The sequence below is a fragment of the Acipenser ruthenus genome, chromosome 3 (assembly GCF_902713425.1).
Source record: "Acipenser ruthenus chromosome 3, fAciRut3.2 maternal haplotype, whole genome shotgun sequence".
Lineage (NCBI taxonomy): Eukaryota > Metazoa > Chordata > Actinopteri > Acipenseriformes > Acipenseridae > Acipenser > Acipenser ruthenus.
The window spans coordinates 81,560,047-81,579,358 of record NC_081191.1 but is presented as its reverse complement, the minus strand read 5'-3'; the positions used below and the strand labels follow the sequence as shown (position 1 = coordinate 81,579,358).

General features: G+C 37.5%; 1 protein-coding gene across 3 annotated transcripts in view; it reads left to right on the top strand.

The window, feature by feature from the left end:
* The first annotated feature begins 56 nt into the window (after window positions 1-56).
* LOC117435551 (centrosome and spindle pole-associated protein 1-like) overlaps window positions 57-19,312 on the top strand; it is a 41,918-nt gene continuing 22,662 nt past the window's right edge. The window contains exons 1-17 of one of the 3 annotated variants that reach the window (XM_059017293.1): window positions 57-673; window positions 3,643-3,758; window positions 6,018-6,114; window positions 7,060-7,163; window positions 9,017-9,097; window positions 9,920-10,018; window positions 11,083-11,423; window positions 12,197-12,289; window positions 12,509-12,610; window positions 14,810-14,904; window positions 15,310-15,406; window positions 15,566-15,623; window positions 16,167-16,181; window positions 17,625-17,944; window positions 18,282-18,400; window positions 18,623-18,713; window positions 19,118-19,241. In XM_059017293.1, coding sequence (XP_058873276.1) covers window positions 3,660-3,758; window positions 6,018-6,114; window positions 7,060-7,163; window positions 9,017-9,097; window positions 9,920-10,018; window positions 11,083-11,423; window positions 12,197-12,289; window positions 12,509-12,610; window positions 14,810-14,904; window positions 15,310-15,406; window positions 15,566-15,623; window positions 16,167-16,181; window positions 17,625-17,944; window positions 18,282-18,400; window positions 18,623-18,713; window positions 19,118-19,241 — 1,935 coding nt within the window. In that variant the 5' untranslated portion in view covers window positions 57-673; window positions 3,643-3,659. The remainder of the gene's footprint in view (window positions 674-3,642; window positions 3,759-6,017; window positions 6,115-7,059; window positions 7,164-9,016; window positions 9,098-9,919; window positions 10,019-11,082; window positions 11,424-12,196; window positions 12,290-12,508; window positions 12,611-14,809; window positions 14,905-15,309; window positions 15,407-15,565; window positions 15,624-16,166; window positions 16,182-17,624; window positions 17,945-18,281; window positions 18,401-18,622; window positions 18,714-19,117; window positions 19,242-19,312) is intronic. The other 2 variants (XM_059017292.1, XM_059017294.1) reach the window with 2 other exon arrangements.

The window sequence follows — 19,312 nt, the reverse complement described above, 5'->3', positions numbered from 1 at the left end:
TTTAAAAACTGTTGTCAAAAATATGCGGCTGCAAAGATGATGGCGACCTCTGCTGACAGGATTAGTATTTCACGGTTTTTTTTGGTCGCTTGTCTATGCTGAATTTTAGCAAACTATTTGAACGTACAAACAATTTTTGTGTTTGCATTTATTAATTATATTATTGTAAATATAATATTACATTCTTGTGAACACATGTGCTGTGGTCTTAAGAATTTAAAATAGTCGTTTCATTTCAACTATACCTGAACAAAAGTGGATCTCTCAGAATCCTGTGTACCTAAACATCATAGTGCTTACTAACCGCAACACTTCAGTACATTACATTTATAAACTTATATTTAAAACAGCAAAACAAAACAAAAACGGCACTGTTTAAGTTTACACATGCAGTTCCAAACTCCAAGCCGACAGGGGGGGTAGTTTTTTCATTTGCAGCATTAATGTCTGTATAGCGCTTACAGTCGCTTCTTCCGTAGCGCTCAGGAGTTTGGTTATTTCTGTTGGCGAGGATGGGGACTGTTGACTCTCTGATCCATGGAGACAGTACAGTGGGCTGTGTGGACCCGCCTGCTGTAAACATTTGATCGTGCACTGTTCAACAAGGACCGTTTATAAACTTTCTGATGTGGCTGATATCAAAATATTCCACATGCCGTCCAACTGAGTGCAGGTAAAACATAAAAAAGTACCGTACTTAAAATGTTTTATAGCTTTGTTCATTGTTACTTCTATATTAAGTATTTTTTCTTTTCTTTTTAAATTAAAGCTGTATTTTCTTAACTGATAAGTGTTATTTAATATATTACTAGTAATATGTATATTACTGAGGTGATATGTTTCGGGACATCAAGTTAAATATTATTATTATTATTATTATTATTATTATTATTATTACTATTACTATTATTTATTTATTTATTTATTTATTTATTAGCAATATACTGTACAGCGTAGCCTACTTAATGGAATTAAATGTAGCCTACACTATTATTAGCATGTACAATACTGGTGGTACTAATGTGACAGAAACTTCTAAGTTGCTAGGTTCCAACTTTCACGCTGTCTAAGTTAATTTTAACGTTCTGTATTATTTGTGTCTGGTGGTAGAGATCATGTTATATTAATGTTCTATTGTTAACCGGCCAGGTAAATATTTTTTTCACGTGAAAATTATGAATCCTATAAAATACATTTTTCACCTGACGATTTGTTAAATTCGGATTTGTTAAATGTTATTATTATTATTATTATTATTATTATTATTATTATTATTGAGTTCTAGGTTGTGAAGCCATTCTGTGTATTTTTGTACGAGCCTGTGTTAGTTTACGGTGGTTGCCTAGTAACAACGGAAGTCATTTTTTAAAGGGACAATTGTTTCTGTTGTGGCCTAGGCAGACCAAGCAAGTCCACCAAAGAACGACTACATTTGATTTGGTCTCAATTATAAGCGCTCACAATAATTCCCAATGCAGTTCAGTTTAGTATTTAAAGATTGTTTTAATCTCACTCTTTTTAAAGCTCTGACTTTGGTGTCCATGGCATAGGTCTAAAATGTTCCAATCGAGATGGTTTAATATTGCTGTTTTGTGAGGTAGGTGTACCAAATGATGGGAAAATAGACAGCAGCATGTCATCGCCGCACGTCATGACTGCACTGGAGCCAAAACCTACTGTAAATGCGCCCTAACTGAATCGAATCTAAATGGCTCGCCAGAAAATCTTTAATGACTTTGCAGTTTAATGTAACACACTTTATCTTTTGAGTTAGGCTTCCAGCAGATTGCAGTATTTTTACAAGCATAAGATAGACAACATATCTGCCCTTCAGTTTGGGCAGGAAAGGTTTTTTTCACAGGGACATTAAGCACCATTTGACCAAGTACCAAATGGCTATAAAGTCACCCAGTTTGTTACAGTACATAAACAATGTTATGAATAAATTAGTCCCTAATTTGAAAAGTGAGATATTTTAAAGATATTTCCAATATCACTTCTAAGGTACCCTAAACAGATCACCTTTAATGTTTGCACAGATGCAGCTTGTTCTGGGAAGGGTAATCAAAAGAGAGCAAACACATACTCTAGTCATGTCAGTTTAGTTAAATAAGTCTTACATGAATTAGACAATCAGTAAGAGCAGGTTTTATTTAGTAGATTGCTGACCATTGAAGACAAAACCCACTTATTTATCTGCCAGACTGAAACAAGCACATGACAAGCAAAGATAGGTAAGAGAAGATTGGGATTTAAAGTACCATGGACTTAAGAATGTACACAGTACATTGTGCTGAAAAGATTATTGTATACTGTATATGCAGTGTTTTGCATGGTCTGAATGACATCACTACACCAGTGTGATTACAGTTGTGGGCATTTGTAGGTTCAGAATCATTTTAAGTCATATTGTTCACTACTGTAGTGCTGAAATTATTTTTTGCTTTCAAAACAAAATGGTAAATGTTGTCTAAAACATGTTTAAAGTAATATTAGAGTATTGTACTGTATGAAGAGAGATTTATTTCACTAGGGCTAGTCATCTTGTTGTGGTAATTTTATAGTTTGTGTTGGATCGACAGCATGTCTTTCAACATTTTAACTTGAATCATTTTGTCAGTCTTGTTTAATTGGATTAATAATAACTGCAGCCTTCAGTGAGAGCGAGAAATAAATTGTTTAGCTCTGCAGGCCTTTATTTATATCGGTGGAAGCAAGATCAGCCCGTACATTGTGTCTGCCAGTGATTCAGATATCATCTGCTTGGAATTCAGTGAGGTGTCCACACACAGTTCATCACAAACATTGGGGGGGGGTGGGGATGGTCAAAAGGTCAAAGGTATAAAGAGGTCAATATGTGGGCAATGGGAAGCCCCCTAGACCATTGTGACAGGTGTCATTTTATTAAAAATTGCATGAGGTTAGGCCTATATCCTTTTTTTTAAAATCTTGACTCTAAAATCTCTGGGATGGAAATATGACTCCCGTTGCATTACAGTTTGATCCATTCCTGGTTTTACTGTGAGTTTAATAAGACACACCTGAAAGCACTTCACTGCGTATCAACATCGACAAAGGATACAGTTTACTGACTACAGACCCAGATCGAAATATTAGTAGAGCTTGATACTTATACACTGTAGTTAATCCAGTTTATATTAAGACCTGGAATGAGTGAAACTGCTATGCAATAGGAATCTTATTTCCATCCCTGAACCTGCGCTTCTTGTGGATGAAGGGAGGCGATGCTGCCGTGATTTCCCCTCTGGGTGCATTCATTTCATGTTAACGCCTTCATTGGGGTTTTCAGTGTTTCTGCATATATGCAACAAACAAATCTTCCTAAATGAAACATTTCTTATAGGATGACAGATGCTGAAAGGAGGGCCAATAATAATAAGGCGAAGCATTGTGTGCTGTCTCACAGTCAGCCTTGAGGAGTCTTTCAGGAGCATTTATTTTCTTCATTTTTTTGGCAAACGCAGCACATCTGTAGAAACGTACTGTATGTACTACAGTCGATGTCTATGCTGCTGTCCAGCATATTAATTAGCTGGAACAGACACAGTGGCTAACACCTTGATCATTTAATTCAGCGAGTGTATAATTCTTCTGTATTCTTGCTTTTTTTTTCTTGGAAAGGAAATACATTTATAAAAATGGCAGATGAACTGGAAATCTTTCTTGAGGAACAAAAGGCTAGATTTGCCCGTGACAAAGCCAACCAGGAGCAGGACCCACCTTATATGGAAATAAGGGTAGGTTATACTGACACTTACTGTAAACATGCACAGATAGAGAAATGTTATAACCAGAACCCACATTGCTTTGCTTTGGTCCCTTCTGGTATGTGAATGAACAGGTTCTTGTTGGTCCGCTTGTGAATTCTGTTGTAGACAGTCTAGAAACTATGCTAAGCTTAGAGCAGTCCAAGTCCATACTTCTAGTCACTACTGTATGCAGAACTGATTTCTCCCTTATGGGTGTTAGTCCATTGGAGTCAGAATAACACTTTCTACAGTACCTGTACATGGGGTATATAAGTACTTGTCATCTCTTTATACCCAGTACTGTAGTACATTAACAGAAACTATCATACATATACGGATGACTGTCTGATGGAGGCTGCAATATGTCAGTGCTATAATTAGACTCCATATTTGTCCCTGAATAAAATATTGGAGAACTGCAGTTGAAAGGGAGACAAAATCAATGATGGCTGGCAGCTCACATATTGCTTTTTGTAAGGGGCGTAGCTTATTTAATTTGACTTTGAGCTTTGTTTTTCATCGGAATGCCAATGTCATTGCCAGATGTATGTGTCTCACTGTCTATCGTATTTACTGCCTGGATAGTTATTATTATTATTATTATTTATTTCTTAGCAGACGCCCTTATCCAGGGCGACTTACAATCGTAAGCAAATACATTTCAAGTGTTACAATACAAGTAATACATTGCTAGTTAAATCGATGTGCACTTACAGTACCATGTAAAACAGAAAGGAGTTAACACAGTTTTGATTCATAATGTTGCAATATGTAGCATATATGAATTTTGAAACAGATTGTGACCATTAAATTATCGAAAGAAAACAAATGCAGTAAATATTGTATAAATACATTTGGTATCCATTTATGTAAATCCAAGTAAAACATAATCTTAGAAGTACTGTACAAACTGCTTTCGTCTGACTAGTCCTATTCCTTAAATAAGTGTTGATGTCTTCTGTATGCCGTACTTCTCAATCAGTAAGTATAGTAATGTGTTTTTGTGAGTGTTACAGTTGCATTAAGTGGGGTTCATTTGCATGCTTCTGTATTTACATGTCTTCTGAGCTTCAACTCCCCTTGTTGGTTAACTATGTTATGTCTATGTAACAAATGTCACTCCTTGGTAATCCATTAGGGTTTATTGCCCTTCATATAAACGGAACGTATTATAGCAACATACTTCCTTTCGTGGAATGTAATGTTTAGTGTCTAGAGCTGTTGGTCATGCCATAGAACTAGTGTTTTGGCCTTTAATTACCAGAATTGGTCAAATCTATTTGACCATTTTGTTATATAATGGTGCAATAAGGTGCCAGGTTCGTTATAGCCGAAGGTTCGTTATAAGGAAGGCCGTTATAGCGAGGGTGTACTATATGTATATGTATGTAAAATTGTACAGATGCATGTTTAAATGTATACTTGCATTCAGCATTTTTCTCATTGGTCCCCCCTATCAAAAGTAATTGTTCGCCTCATCAACATAATTATGTAGTCTGGAGATTGGAAAATAATGTCATGTGTAGGTTATATGATGTAATTGGGTGATGTCATTAAGATGATAACTAGGGAGGGAGGATGGTAATCTGGACTGTGTTAAAGTAGTAAACTTAAAATGTATAATGAGGGGGGCTCCCGAGTGGTGCATCCAGTAAAAGTGCTCCGCGTGGAGTGCAGGATGTGCCCTATAGTCTGGAGATCGCAGGTTCGAATCCAGGCTATGTCACAGCCGACCATGACCGGGGGTTCCTAGGGGTCGCCTGTGGTTATGCAGTGGAGCAGTCAGATCTGTGTTGTACTCCGGCACTATAGGTCTGGTGGCCTCGCTGTGGATCCGCAGTGCAAAAAATGACGGCTTGGCAGGAGCACGTTTTGGAGAACGCATGTTCCAGCTGCCATTTCCCCGAGTCGGCAGGGGGGTTGCGAGCGGTGAGCCGAGGATCCAGATAATAATTGGGCATACAAAATTGGGGAGAAAAACCGGGGTAAAAAATTGCCGATGACTAATTAAAAAAAATATATGTATAATGAGTACCTCTCTTTTTTTATTTTGTCGTCAGCAGTTTTTTACCCTGGTTTTTCTATTTAGGTAAAACTAATAAGAAAGTAGACCAATGCCTTTATCGGTGTTTATTTTTGCCGCAAAGTAAAATACTTTTATAAATTCAAGAATATGTTTTTAAGTAACTCTTTTTAGTTAGTTTTTAAGCAATTGTTTTTATTTATTTTTATTTTTTATTATTGCAGACCAAGCCTGATCCAGTTTACAACTCAAGCATCAAAGAAAATATTCCTCCAAGCAAGTGGCCCTCAACACAAAAACTGCATAATAACAATGTCAAAGGTATGCCATCGGCAGGGATGCACAGGTGGTGCTGCCTGTGCTGCAAGCTTGCTTCATTGTAAAGTAGAAGAAAGCAGCTCAGAGCTATTTCTTTTTTTCCAAGTTCCCCTGATTTTATTTGTGGTGGGACTCTCTATTATTGCTGGTAGTACACTGTTGTTGTACAGTATGTGCTGCAGTTCAACAATGTGCCAGAAATAAATTGCAACAGAAAGATTCCATTGGTAGCTGGATAGCATTTAACAATGAACATGCCATGTCAGCCGCGCAATTAAACAAAGGAGCATGAGTGAGCCTGTTGCACTCAATCTCAGATCCTTGGTTTCAACACTCTTTATTTCTGTTTACAGAGAGCTCTGTATTTTACTACAGGGACTGCAGCATGCATGCCCAACAGTGATGAAGATACTTTCTGAACCAATGATACATGCTTCACTGTGAGATGTTAATTAGACAGGATAAGCAGCCTCTGACCTTTCTGACCAGACATTTAGTATAGGGTATCTCAGAATTCACTGTAGACTTCTACATAATAACTTCTGACCTCGCACTACAGTTTTATACAGGTACATTAGGCAGATATGGTATAACATGATGATGTAATTCTTTTGGATTGCTTAAGGTAACAAAGTGAATGTACAAGTTTAAAATATTCGTATAAAATCGAAGGTTTATCGGATTGTAGCAAAATGCAACCCAAAATCTCTATATAGATAAACATTTGATAAACGTTTGGTGAAGATTGGTGTAAAGTCAAGGCAGTTCTTGTGTTCACCTGTTATAGTGTGACAGAGGGAAAGACAGGTGAACATGATGTGCAAATCTGGAGTCACAGGTGTTGCCTTTTGACCATTTATTACAAATAACTTGAATATAATTTTGTATGTAAAATATATATGGTATAAGAATGCTGCTTATACCATATATCTGCATTTCATTTTCCAGAGGAGAACTCTGACTTGAGTTTACCACTTGGATACGAGTATGAGAGGAAAAAACACAAACTGAAGCAGGAACTGCGGCAGGATTACAGGCGCTATATGGCTCAGGTAAATTACTCTTAGCCAATATTACTTTTCTTTTTTTTTCTTTTTTTTTTTTAAATAAAACTACATTTTTTGCAGTTTTAAACCACAGTGGCCTTAAGTTAATAAAAAATGATTTTAGTTTTTAAGTAATGCTATACAGTAGTATGTTAAATATAATTAAATGTTTGTAGTTTGTAGTCTGTAGTGCAATAAGTGACCTTGCACTTAATGACTCTTGTGCTAACTTGCAGGAAGTAGCTCGAGACAAAAGAAAAGTGTGGGTTCAACAAGGTTTTTTCAGTGTTTTGTATGCCTGTTTTTATAGTTTTTGTAGGCTTTTCGCTGGCATATAGTTGTTGAAATAAATTAAATGCATACACAAACCATTCGCTTGTCAACTTGATCATTAATTGATGCTTTTATGCAAAGTAACAAAAAAGATCTTGTAACAGGGAGATGTTACTTACGTGGGTCGTCACTGAATAATACGGAATCAGACACAGAGCAGTGGGTGTTGACATGCTGCACAGGAGTGCAGATTTAATACAACACAGGCCTGGTGCTCGGGTACCAACCATGGTAATCCTAGCTCCAGATTTAATAAAGAGAACACAACAAAACAAAGCTAAAAATAAAAGTTTGCCACACAAGGCGAGCACAAGCCTCACTAAAAGAGAAACCCTCTCTATACTTAGTTTAGGATCAAATCACCTAAAGTAACCTACTGCTGTTGCTCCCGACGTCCTGATGACTCTGGGCCTTCATGATAGTCCTGGCTGGGCAGAGCCTTCACAGGCACCGTCTTGCAGTTGAAGGGTTCTGTAGTAGTTATCCTGCAGCGTGGACGCTCTCCTCCTCGATGTAAACATAACAAGCTTTTGCTCAGCGCCTGTCTGTATGGCTATGACCGCGCAGTAGCCTTGAACGCCAGCGCTGCTGCGCTTTTAAACAGGTGTAGGCTCCCCGGGCATTCCCCCCCAGTCAATCAAGACCTCCCGATCAACTTAGCTCCGGGCAGGCCTTCCTGTTTACTAAGCAACAGCACAGCTGAACCAGCGACAGGGTCCTCCCTGTTACAGATCTATTGGCAGAGCTTTAATTGTATTTAAATAAATATGTCCTGTTGCTTTGCAGTACTTCCTGTGCTGACTAATTCAACCATAGAGGTTTGATTAGCTTTGCATTAGTCTGGTTTGTTTAAATTTTCTTCCTGTGCTAACAAAACTATAACTGTATTTAATTACAAGTGATTAAGGAATATCAAATTACAATAATCTTCAAGACTGAAATCTTGATGATGTCTTTTGAACTAAAGACTGACACAATAGGCTCTATTTACAAAGCTTTAACTCATGAGTTGTACAAATATTTATTTCATGAATAAAATAAAGTGTGATATTTAAGAAACTGTTCTTTACTGTTGTTGATGCAATTGACAATAGTCCAGAACAATTTCAGGAATATCAAATTTGATTTATATATAAAAACAGACCAAACCCAAAACCTCTTTAAATAACTTGAGAGTTAAAGCTTTGGAAACAGAGCCCTATAAATCAAAGTCTAATGATTAATATCATGAATCTCTTTGGTTACCAAATTCCATTTGAATCCACTCAGTTTTCAGAACAGGTTATATTCCTGCATAACAAAATCTAACAGTTTGTTACAAGTTCTCAATCATACTGCAACAGTTCACCTGGTTTTATAACATTTTATAGATCCTCTAAACTAAGTGTCCGAAAGGAAATGTCTTCCAAACAATGTTAAATTGGGACACCACATTGTAATGCATTTAACATATCAAATATTGGCTGAGGCAATTAATTACATGTTAAAATCACAATATCAGAGTTACTGTGTTTCTTATCTTGCAGAAAAAATATAAAAGTACAAATGGGGCAGACCCAAACACTCTGGGGCTTTCACTGCCCATTGGAGAGAGAAGATCTGCAAAGGTATGTACTGTATGGTATATCTACACACATACACACACATATATATATATATATATATATATATATATATATATATATATATATATATATACACACACTAAGTAAAAACGACTTTTTCATTGGAAATGTAAACAACCTTTTAGACAAAAGATTTAGTTTAATACAATAGATTTTCCTTAAAATCTATTGTTACTTGAAATCTGGCCTCATTACAATTCAGGGAAACAATGTTGGCGCTACCGTTTATACGTGTAAGTATCAAAAGCGATGTACTGCAAAGGGTTTCATTTATCCTACTTGTCCTAAAGGTTTATTTATTTTTTATTTATGCTTTCCAATTAAAAAAATAAATAAATAAATTGTGCGTGTTTTTTTTCTTACCGCTGGAGCTGACCCATTGTTTGCCTAAGAACCTTTGTTATGTGGGAGTTGGAAGCTACCACAAGTGACTAATTTGCCAAACTGTGTATCTAAGCAACAGCTTTAGCACCGGTGTAAATCCCTTTGTTCAGATCGAATGCACCAGCTTGGCTACCAATTGACTTTAATTACGAATGTGATTTTGCTCAATGCACAGTAGTTGAGCAGAGAGTCAATTAAGAGTTCCCACCGAAACACAGCTAAGCTCAGTTTTCATGTCGGTTTGTTTGTTGTTTGTTTTAAGATTTAACTGTAACCTTGGGATTTTAGTTTTTACGAAGACTAAGACTGATTATTTTTTTTTTGGTTATTTATTAAATAGCTGAGTACCAGGGGGAGACCCTTATTCAGAACCATTTTGTCCAATTCATTCAGCTCGGTTTCTTTTCTCTGCATTTTTAGGCTAGATTACAAAGTGAGAGAAACCAGGAGTATAACCAGTTTCTCAGGGGACAAGAGGAAAATGTTGCTTTGAAGAAAGAAGCAAGGAGTACTATACAGGTACTACAGTACTATACCGTAGTACAGTACAAGTACAATACTACAGTATTGGCTGGTTTTTACATACAATTATTATTACAATATTCTGATAAAACACAAATCTACAGTTCGTAATACTGAATGACAAGTGATCCTAGTGTAATATTACTGCTTTACCTAATCAATCTCACAGATAAGTTCCATTGTGTGGTTATGAATATTGTCACTGTTACATGTACAGTTCAATACAATACAATAGATGAACTGATCTACTCTATTTTACAAATAAGGTACATGAAAGGCAAAGTTTGTATGTTTATTAATAACTACCTGATACATGCTGCACCATTTGACTCAAGTATTATTTTATTTTTTTTATTTTTTTAGGCTTATATTTATAGTTTGGGGTGTTTGGTGTTTTAAATTGATTATTTTTAAGATGGCAGATAGTTAAAGGAATGGGGGTTTATAGAAATGATTTATTGATTTAATGTCCAATTTGATTACAGCTTCGTACATAATCACTCATCTTTATTTTTCTCTATACATTACTATTTCCTGATTGTAGCTGCATTTTTTTTAAATTTTAAATTTACTATATATTAATTTTAAAATGACTATATATTAGTGAAAAAAAGCACCGTGAGGCTGCGTGGTCCATTGGTTAAAGAAAAGGGCTTGTAACCAGAAGGTCCCCGGTTCAAATCCCAACTCAGCCACTGACTCATTGTGTGACCCTGAGCAAGTTACTTAACCTCCTTGTGCTCCATCTTTCGGGTGAGATGTAATTGTAAGTGACTCTGAAGCCGATGTGTAGTTCACACACCCTAGTCTCTGTAAGTCACCTTGGATAAAGGCATCTGCTAAATAAACAAATAATAATAATAATAAAAATAAGGCATAGGCAGTAACCAGTAACCAGTAGGTGCTTGTTGTCAATATATTCTCCCTCTTACCTCTTCTGAGGGCAAGTTTTGATGAAAGTCTTTTGAGTTAGACTGATGACCACTAAGAACTGGGATGAACTTAATCCAATTACCTACCAGTGCCAACCCATCTGATCCTTTCTTTTTGTTCTCTGTCAGTACCGCGGGGAAAGAGATGAGGAGCCCCTTACTTCTAGCAGAGTCCTGCCTGAACTGTACTCCGAGGTTCAGCCAACAGCGCGAGTACCAGCAGCCAGGGAGCACAGCCCTCCTCCTAGGAGAGATGCTGCCACCCTCACAGAATCCCAGGCTTTACTGAAGGGAAGGAGGCAAGAGGAGGACAGAGCACGGTGGCTGGAGGAAGAGAGGAGACCTCGGCTCGCAAGGCTAGACTACGATTCCGAACTTGACGAGAGCCATGAAAGGAGGCGCCCACGGCTGAGCGAGGAACTTGGATTCACAGAGAAAAGACAGCGCAGGGGGAACCACAAATCAGAAAGGTACTGCCACGAAGAGCACCCTTCTCTCATAAGTTTATATATTACATTTTGTTTACTCAGGATAGCCCAACAGAACGGTCTTGTTTCCAGTGAGGTCTTGCTTCAAACCAGTGTTAAAGCTGAGGCTAAAGAAGATTGGTAGATTTGCTGTGCTTGAACTAGAATAATTGCTTCATTTTGCCATTTTAAATAGTGAAAGGGCAGGGCAGCCAAACACTGTAAGCAGTGGTAACAGTGCACAGATGTTTATGGAATATTGTCACTAATTGTTGTACTTATTTATATATAAATAGTACAGAAAGTGCAAAGTGACAGAAAACTATACCGAACCCCTTTGAATAATTTTTATGTTGGCTTTAATAAAAAAAAAAAAGTTTTTCAATGTTATAGTTTTATCTTGAGGTTGATGTTTTTGATATTGTGAACAGTTTAAATGGCACACACAATTATGCTGAGATGGGAAGTAAATGGTAACATGATAAACATTTACAGTGCAGACTATTTTGTATTAATAACTTTGCTGAATAGAAAGTGAATGAGTGTTTCCAAAGAGATTCCCAAATACAATATTTTAATTGTGTGCATCCAAAGACACGCAATTACAAGTTTTAAGAATTAAGCAAGCTGTTTGGTATTCTGTTGACGATAAGTAGGTCATTGTCGTTAATAACATTCTAACTCCTTGCTATGGAATTCTCCAAGTAAGGCATATTATTTAAAACATTTTTGTAATCTTATATTAGTCAAAATGTGCTTTTTTTTCTTCTTCTCAGAGACATGCCAAAACTGAGGGACAGAAGACTTGATGAGTATGATAATTACCAACAAATTGACTGTTACGCCCACAGGCAGAAAAATGAAAATCGGTAACGTTTTGGAGGATTTAAAATGTCTATTTGCTTATTTTGATAGCATTTGATAGCTATCAAAATAAAGAGCCTGGCAAAAACTGTAGTCTGCTGATAGAAACTGGACTAAAATTACAAATACATGTCATATATGGTGATGTATCTACCATACATTACTGCGCTCCCAACTTTCATTTAGAAATATAAAGTCTTTAATCTTTATTTATTTTAAACCAGGCCCTATAGAGAGAGGAAGGACCAGGATGCCCCCCTGGACTATGAGGATGAATACAGGGAAAGGCCAGGCAGGAGACCGCTCTCAGCTGCAGGCAAAGCCAAGTAATACTCTTTCTTTTTTTCGGGCAAGTGTTCTCTATTCCCTGATGAAATAAACTATAATGTAATTCATAGTTTTACACCCTCCAGGAATTTCTAGACTATGCAGAATAATGTTACAATATCCAAATTCCTGCCAAGACTTCTGTGGCCACTCGCTGTGTATGAGGTTTCCTTGACAACTGTAGAAAAGCTGGACAAGTTAATCAGTTCATACATCAAGAAATGGTTAGGAGTTCCATTCTGCCTCAGCAGAGTGGGACCATATGGTAAAGGGATACTGCAGCTGCCAGTCTCAGCTCTAACCAAGGAGTTTAAGTGCGCCAAGGTTCGACTGAAAATGACATTGGTAGAGTCACACAACAAATGTGTGAGGGAGGCAGCACCTGTGTTGAAAACTGGAAGAAAGTGGGCGGCAAAAGAAGCTGTGGAAGATGCAAAGGCTGCCCTTGGTATCAGTGATATCATGGGGCAAGTACAGCATGGAAGAGGAGGCCTTGGTCTCAGTTCAGCTCCTTCTACATGGCACAAAGCAGCCCCAGCTCAATGAGGTGCAAAAGCAGGAGGATGAGATGCGTAAAGGCAGTTTCCCAGGCCAAGCAGGGAGAATGGACGAGATGGAAGTGTGTGGAACAACGCAAGATCGGCTGGCGAGATCTATGGACAATGGAACAGAGCAGGATCAGTTTCCTCATCAGGTCAACATATGATGTTCTCCCATCACCACAGAACCTTAATCTATGGGTAGGAGAGGATCCGTGGTTTCCTTTGTGTTCATCGCCAGCTACATTAAGACACATTTTGTCAGGATGTAAGGTGGGTCTTAGCCAAGGATGGTTTACTTGGTGTCATGACCAGGTGCAGCAATGTTTGGCCTTAGCATTGGAAGACAAGCGCAGCATGACCAACAGATTGCCACCAATTCCAGCAATATATGACGCACAAAGAACAACATTTAAGTAATCTTAAAACTGATAAATCAATTTAAGATTACTGCAGAAGTTTTATTTTTATTTTTTGCCGGTTCTCTATTATACAGGTCACTTTTCAACCAAAGGGAAATTTTCTTCCACCATAATGTGAAAACTCCAGTAATATTTGTTTTATTAAACTTAAAAAAAAAAAAAAAAAAAAAATGGGATAAAAGCTAAGTGTAGGTTTAACACACACACACAAAAAAAAACAAAAAACTCACTATTTCCTAGATGTTTCTGTCTTCGACTGTAGAGGTTACAGTAACTGGAAATAGTCTGGTATATCCATTGTGTCTGAATTTATGGACGATTTTGAATAGGGTGAGCTTAATGGCAAAAGATGAGAAAGCACAGCCTTTAATGGAAAGACGGTCACAGAGGTCTCAGAGACATTACACGTTTTCTTTTCTTGCTCAATGCCAGCATTCCCTCAGTTTTCAATGTGCAGGTTCAAGAATGGTTTTGACCCTCTTCTTTTGTACACTGGTGTTGTAAGACATCAGGTTTAGGTTCTGGAGTTCTTTGACTGTTGACCACAAGAGTAACGGTTTTTGGTGATGTGACACCTTATTAGTCAATATGGTGGTGAGATTGCAATGCAGGAGGCTGTGTGGTCCAGTGGTCAAAGAAAAGGGCTTGTAACCAGGAGGTCCCCAGTTCAAATCCCACCTCAGCCACTGACTCACTGTGTGACCCTGAGCAAGTCACTTAACCTCCTTGTGCTCCGGGTGAGATGTAATTGTAAGTGACTCTGCAGCTGATGCATAGTTTACACACCCTAGTCTCTGCAAGTCGCCTTAGATAAAGGTTTCTGCTAAATAAACAAATAATAAATAAACAAATAATTAATAATAATACAGATTGTCTGAATGAACTATTTTAACTACCTATTGGGGGTTGTGAATGTAGGTAGAGTGTGCACAACATGTCACCATAGGAGAAATTACATTGAATGCAGACTATGACTGAACAGTGTTTATTAGTCAGAGAAGTCTGGTCAATGGCACTGACAGCAGAGTGATTCGTTTTAGTGTGCTTCAAACACTTAGCATAATGGGCTGTAATGAATAAAAAGCAAAAGAGCTCAACTTTATCTGAAAACAAAATCGCTAAATAAAATGCGAGCAAGAATATGAATTAACGAAGAAGCAATTTGCTTTTTGTGGTTTACAGTACTCTAGGTTTGTGACTAATAACCTCTATCATCTTTCCATGCATTTGTTTTCAGGCCTCAAATGCTGACTCCATCTTACAGACCCGCTGACAGATCAAAATCGGCAGCCAATAAAGAGGATGGTGTGTTTGCTACAGGACTGATGATTGGTCAGTTTATATTGTAGATATATTTTTACTTACTCTGGTAGTAAATCAGTGTGTGCACCTTGCACACCACTGCTAAGAATGAAGTCTTTAAGTGAAGTCTGGTGTCTATGGGGTCAGGCTCAGCCGGGTGGTAGTGTGCTTTTATGTTTTATATTCCTTAATTTGATAGTTGCTCCCTGATATGTAGAAATGTACACCCAATTAAATGTAAACCTGTTCAACGAAACCTAGTAGTAGTAGATAGCACTGATGAAAAATGCCAGTTTCTTCTTATTGCATGTTGGACTGTATGTTAATACTCTGTGGTCTATGATGTAATGAGTTATACCTGGGGTCATTACTCATAAACATACAGCTGCACTTCACTTTTTTTTAATTAGTAGAGCTTGTTTTGGTGTCTTGTAGGGGGAGCAGACAGAGATCTTGCACAGCAGATGAGAAAGGAGAAATACAGACAAGAGCTGCAGGAACAGATGGCAGAGCAGCAAAGGAACAAGAAACGGTAATACTATCCATATGCACTCTGACAATGGCAATCAATGTTCAACACAATACATCGCTGGTGTCTTTTAAGAGCGCTGGGGGTCCTTAAGTGGTAGGTGTGCTACTACTACTGTATACATTTAATGCAAATTTGTCTTTGTTTAATTTACATTTCCAGGGAAAAAGAACTGGGGCTCAGAGTTGCTGCTTCTGGAGCAGTCGACCCAGAGAAGCAGGTAAACCTTAAGTGCATAATACAAATGTGTATGATAAGGAACTGAAGTCAGTTCTCGTCTCAAACATGCTTGGCAATTATGCTGTATATGTCAGAGATAAGCTGAATTGGAATTGAAGAAACTGGATTTGATCAGGTTTAAAGCATTGTAAAATCAGAATCATGGTCAGTATGACCATTTCAACAAAGTAAAATCTGAAATGTATTAAGGTTATAGCATGGTTTGTCGAACCATTTATATAAATATATAAAAAAAATTGTATTACCTGTATTATACATGATATTTGCTATATAATTTCCCAAAATACAGACGTGGCAGATCCATGTATTCAACATTTCGGTTTTAAAAGGTTGTTGAACTAAAATCACATTAAACAAATCTTAATGTTGGAACTTTCCCAAACAAGGTGAGGGTTTTGTAAGGATCTCCGAGCTTAGAACAAAAGACTTCATTTAAAACAGAAAAAAAAACTTAGCTGCAATGTTGATCTTCTTCTGCACTTTGAACAAACCTTCATAACACCTTTTACACTTATTTTTCCAGCAGAGCAAAGAGAAGGTAAACCTTGTTGTCTGTGTGTGTGTGTTTTGAATGTTTGTATTAATTTGTTGTTCACCACAGTAGTGCAACCTGATGTAACCTTTCTTTTATAACCATTAAAAAAAAAAAACCAAACAAACAAAAAAAAAAAAAACATAAATACTCTAGCCTAGTGTTGTTCTACCTACCACTTCCCTAGCCCAACTTTAGTCAAAAAGTGAAACTGTCACTCAAGGGAGCATTCCAAACACAACCAGTCACTAGAAACATGTTCAAGACAGTGGATACAGTACTGATGAGGGGATGGGGCAACTGTTATGAAGATGGGGTGCTATACTTACAGCTAGAATGTGATAGAACATTTAATACAAGAGCAGGCACCTTTTCACATGAGCACTAGAACTGCACAAATCTATAGGTCATATACAGTGGCTCTCAAAAGTATTGACCCCCCTGGGCCTTTTCCACATTTTATTGTGTTACAACATGGAATCAAAATGGATTTAATTAGGCGCTTTTGCCACTGATCAACACAAAACAAGTCCATAATGTCAAAGTGAAAAATAAAATCTACAAATTGTTCTAAATTAATTACAAATCTAAATCAGAAAATAATTGATTGCATAAGTATTCACCCCATTGAGTCAATATTTGGTAGAGGCACCTTTGGCAACAATTACAGCCATGAGTCTATTTGGATAAGTCTCTACCAGCTTTGCACATCTGGACACTGCAATTTTTGCCCATTCTTCTTTGCAAAATTGCTCAAGCTCCGTCAAGATGGATGGGGACCTTTGGTGAACAGCAATTTTCAAATATTGACTCAAGGGGGTGAATACTTATGCAATCAATTATTTTCTATTTTGTATTTGTAATTAATTTAGAACAATTTGTAGATTTTATTTTTCACTTTGACATTATGGACTTTTTTGTGTTGATCAGTGGCAAGAATTCCTAATTAAATCCATTTTGATTCCATGTTGTAACACAATAAAATGTGGAAAAGTCCAAGGGGGGTGAATACTTTTGAGAACCATTGTATTTATGTAGACATTGCTTTTAACAATAGCAGTAAAAAACATCCAAGGGAGAAGGGTATCTTGGGAGGGCTTAGTTCCATTTTGTCCATTTTAATGCCATAGGGATTGTCTGTGACCGCATCATGGCTTTTTGTGAAATTACCAGTACATGTTACTCAATTTGCTGTGCATGATTATTCCTGTTGATTGCAGTGGGAAGTGTTTTATAATACTGTACTGATTCTGAAGTAAGTTGCCTCTGAATCTCAGTCACTGTCGTAATTTCAAGCCCCTGAATGCACATTCAACTCTAAAATGTGTTTTTTTATATTATAATAAAATATGGTATTTTAGCATATTTTAGATACAAGCTCAATTGGGTAATGGTATATAAAGTGTCTCCTTTGTGTATTTGATTTGAATTCACCGGAATCTCTTGCAGCCTGACAGAATCAAACAGTTTGGTGCAATAAGTCGGGAATATGACAACAAACCAAGAGATGTGCCATATCGATCAGGGGTGGGTCTTGGTGAGTTTGGGTCTGAACCAATCAGGAGGCCTCGTGAAGAAAGACCTCCTCCTGTTGTTGAAGAGAGACGCCCACCTGAGAGACCCAGAGTAGCGTTCCAGGCTCTTCCCATTGACTACACTCCTTTGGGTGTCTCAGCAGCTGGAGGTGCTGGTAGAAGTGGGGGTGTACCCCTCAATGAGGAGTTCCACAGAGGGCTGTCTAGTACCCTTGGAGAAATGGTTGCCCCCAGGTATTTATAACCAGGATATTTTAATATCTGAAAAGTGTGTTTTTTTTTTTTTTTTTTAACTATTGTTAATATTTTAAATATAGTTTTTGTGGTTTTAAGAGGTGGTGTAAGTAGTTGCAAGCTGTTCAAGAATACAATTTGAAGTGCAAGTGACAGTGGTTCCTATACTGTAATGTTGTGTATACCTCGTATACACAACATTAATCTTTAATATCTGATACTGTACGCCTCGTATACACAATATTAATCTTTAATATCTGCAAAACAAAACATTTTTTTCTTTTCTTTTACCTAAAACTTGCATTTCATATGTCTCTTTTTATTTGTATTTTTGCAGGATTACAAGTGTGCCTCCACCCCTGCCTCCTACACTGACCGATATTTACAGAACCCCGTATGATGACGCATATTACTACTACGGGGCTCGGAATCCTTTAGACCCCAGCCTGGCCTACTGTAAGCAAAACTATCCTAGCTTGTGGCATTAATCATACCTCTAAATACCTGTGTTAAACAATGTTAGTGATGTGAGATGTTCACTATTGTATTGCAATGGTAAATACATTTTCCTCTGTGGGAGCAGTTGTGTTGATTGACTATTTGTATTAAGGCCGGTCTTCCTAACATCCTTTGTTTCTTTTCTTTTCTTCTCTTTTTCTATGGCGTGATGATGCTTAGACGGTCCCGGAGCAATGGGTGTGCAGTCTGTGCCCTTTGTGAACCCTCCCACTGGACCAACCCCGCAAAACTATCCTCGAACGCAGTCAGCGTAAGTTTTGTGTTGGAATACTTTGGAAGGGACAGAGATTTGTCTATTTGTGGTCTGTTATGCTGTAGATTTCATCATCGATTGCCATATATGTCTGTGCATAGTGGAGTTTAATTACTTTCAGGTAGGTTCATTCAGAGTCCCAATTGAGACTAGCAACTTATTTTTTTTTTTAAATACTGGATGTAGTCAGGGCATTCTCCTTGGGGATGTAGGATATCTGGTACACTGATTTACCATAATTGAGATAAACTGAAGTGAAACATCTCATTTTAGTTGAGGGAACTACTCTTGCGCTCGACATCTTATCGTTCTGCCACAGCTGTTGATCACCCATCTCTCAAAAGGCATCCTGAAGAATAAACAAATAGAAATATCTTTGCTTTTCCCACTGTGTTATACAGAGGAGCAACTGGGTCGAACACCACTGCTGCTACAACCAATAATAGGGTTGGGGTGTTTCCTGGAGAGAAACCAAAGAAATCAAAGGAGGCTATACAGAATTACCAGGAAGCACTGAATCAGCAGGTACTGTCTGACTAGCTACAACAAAAACAAACAAAAATGCTACAGTAATTTAGTTTGGGGGGGATAATTGA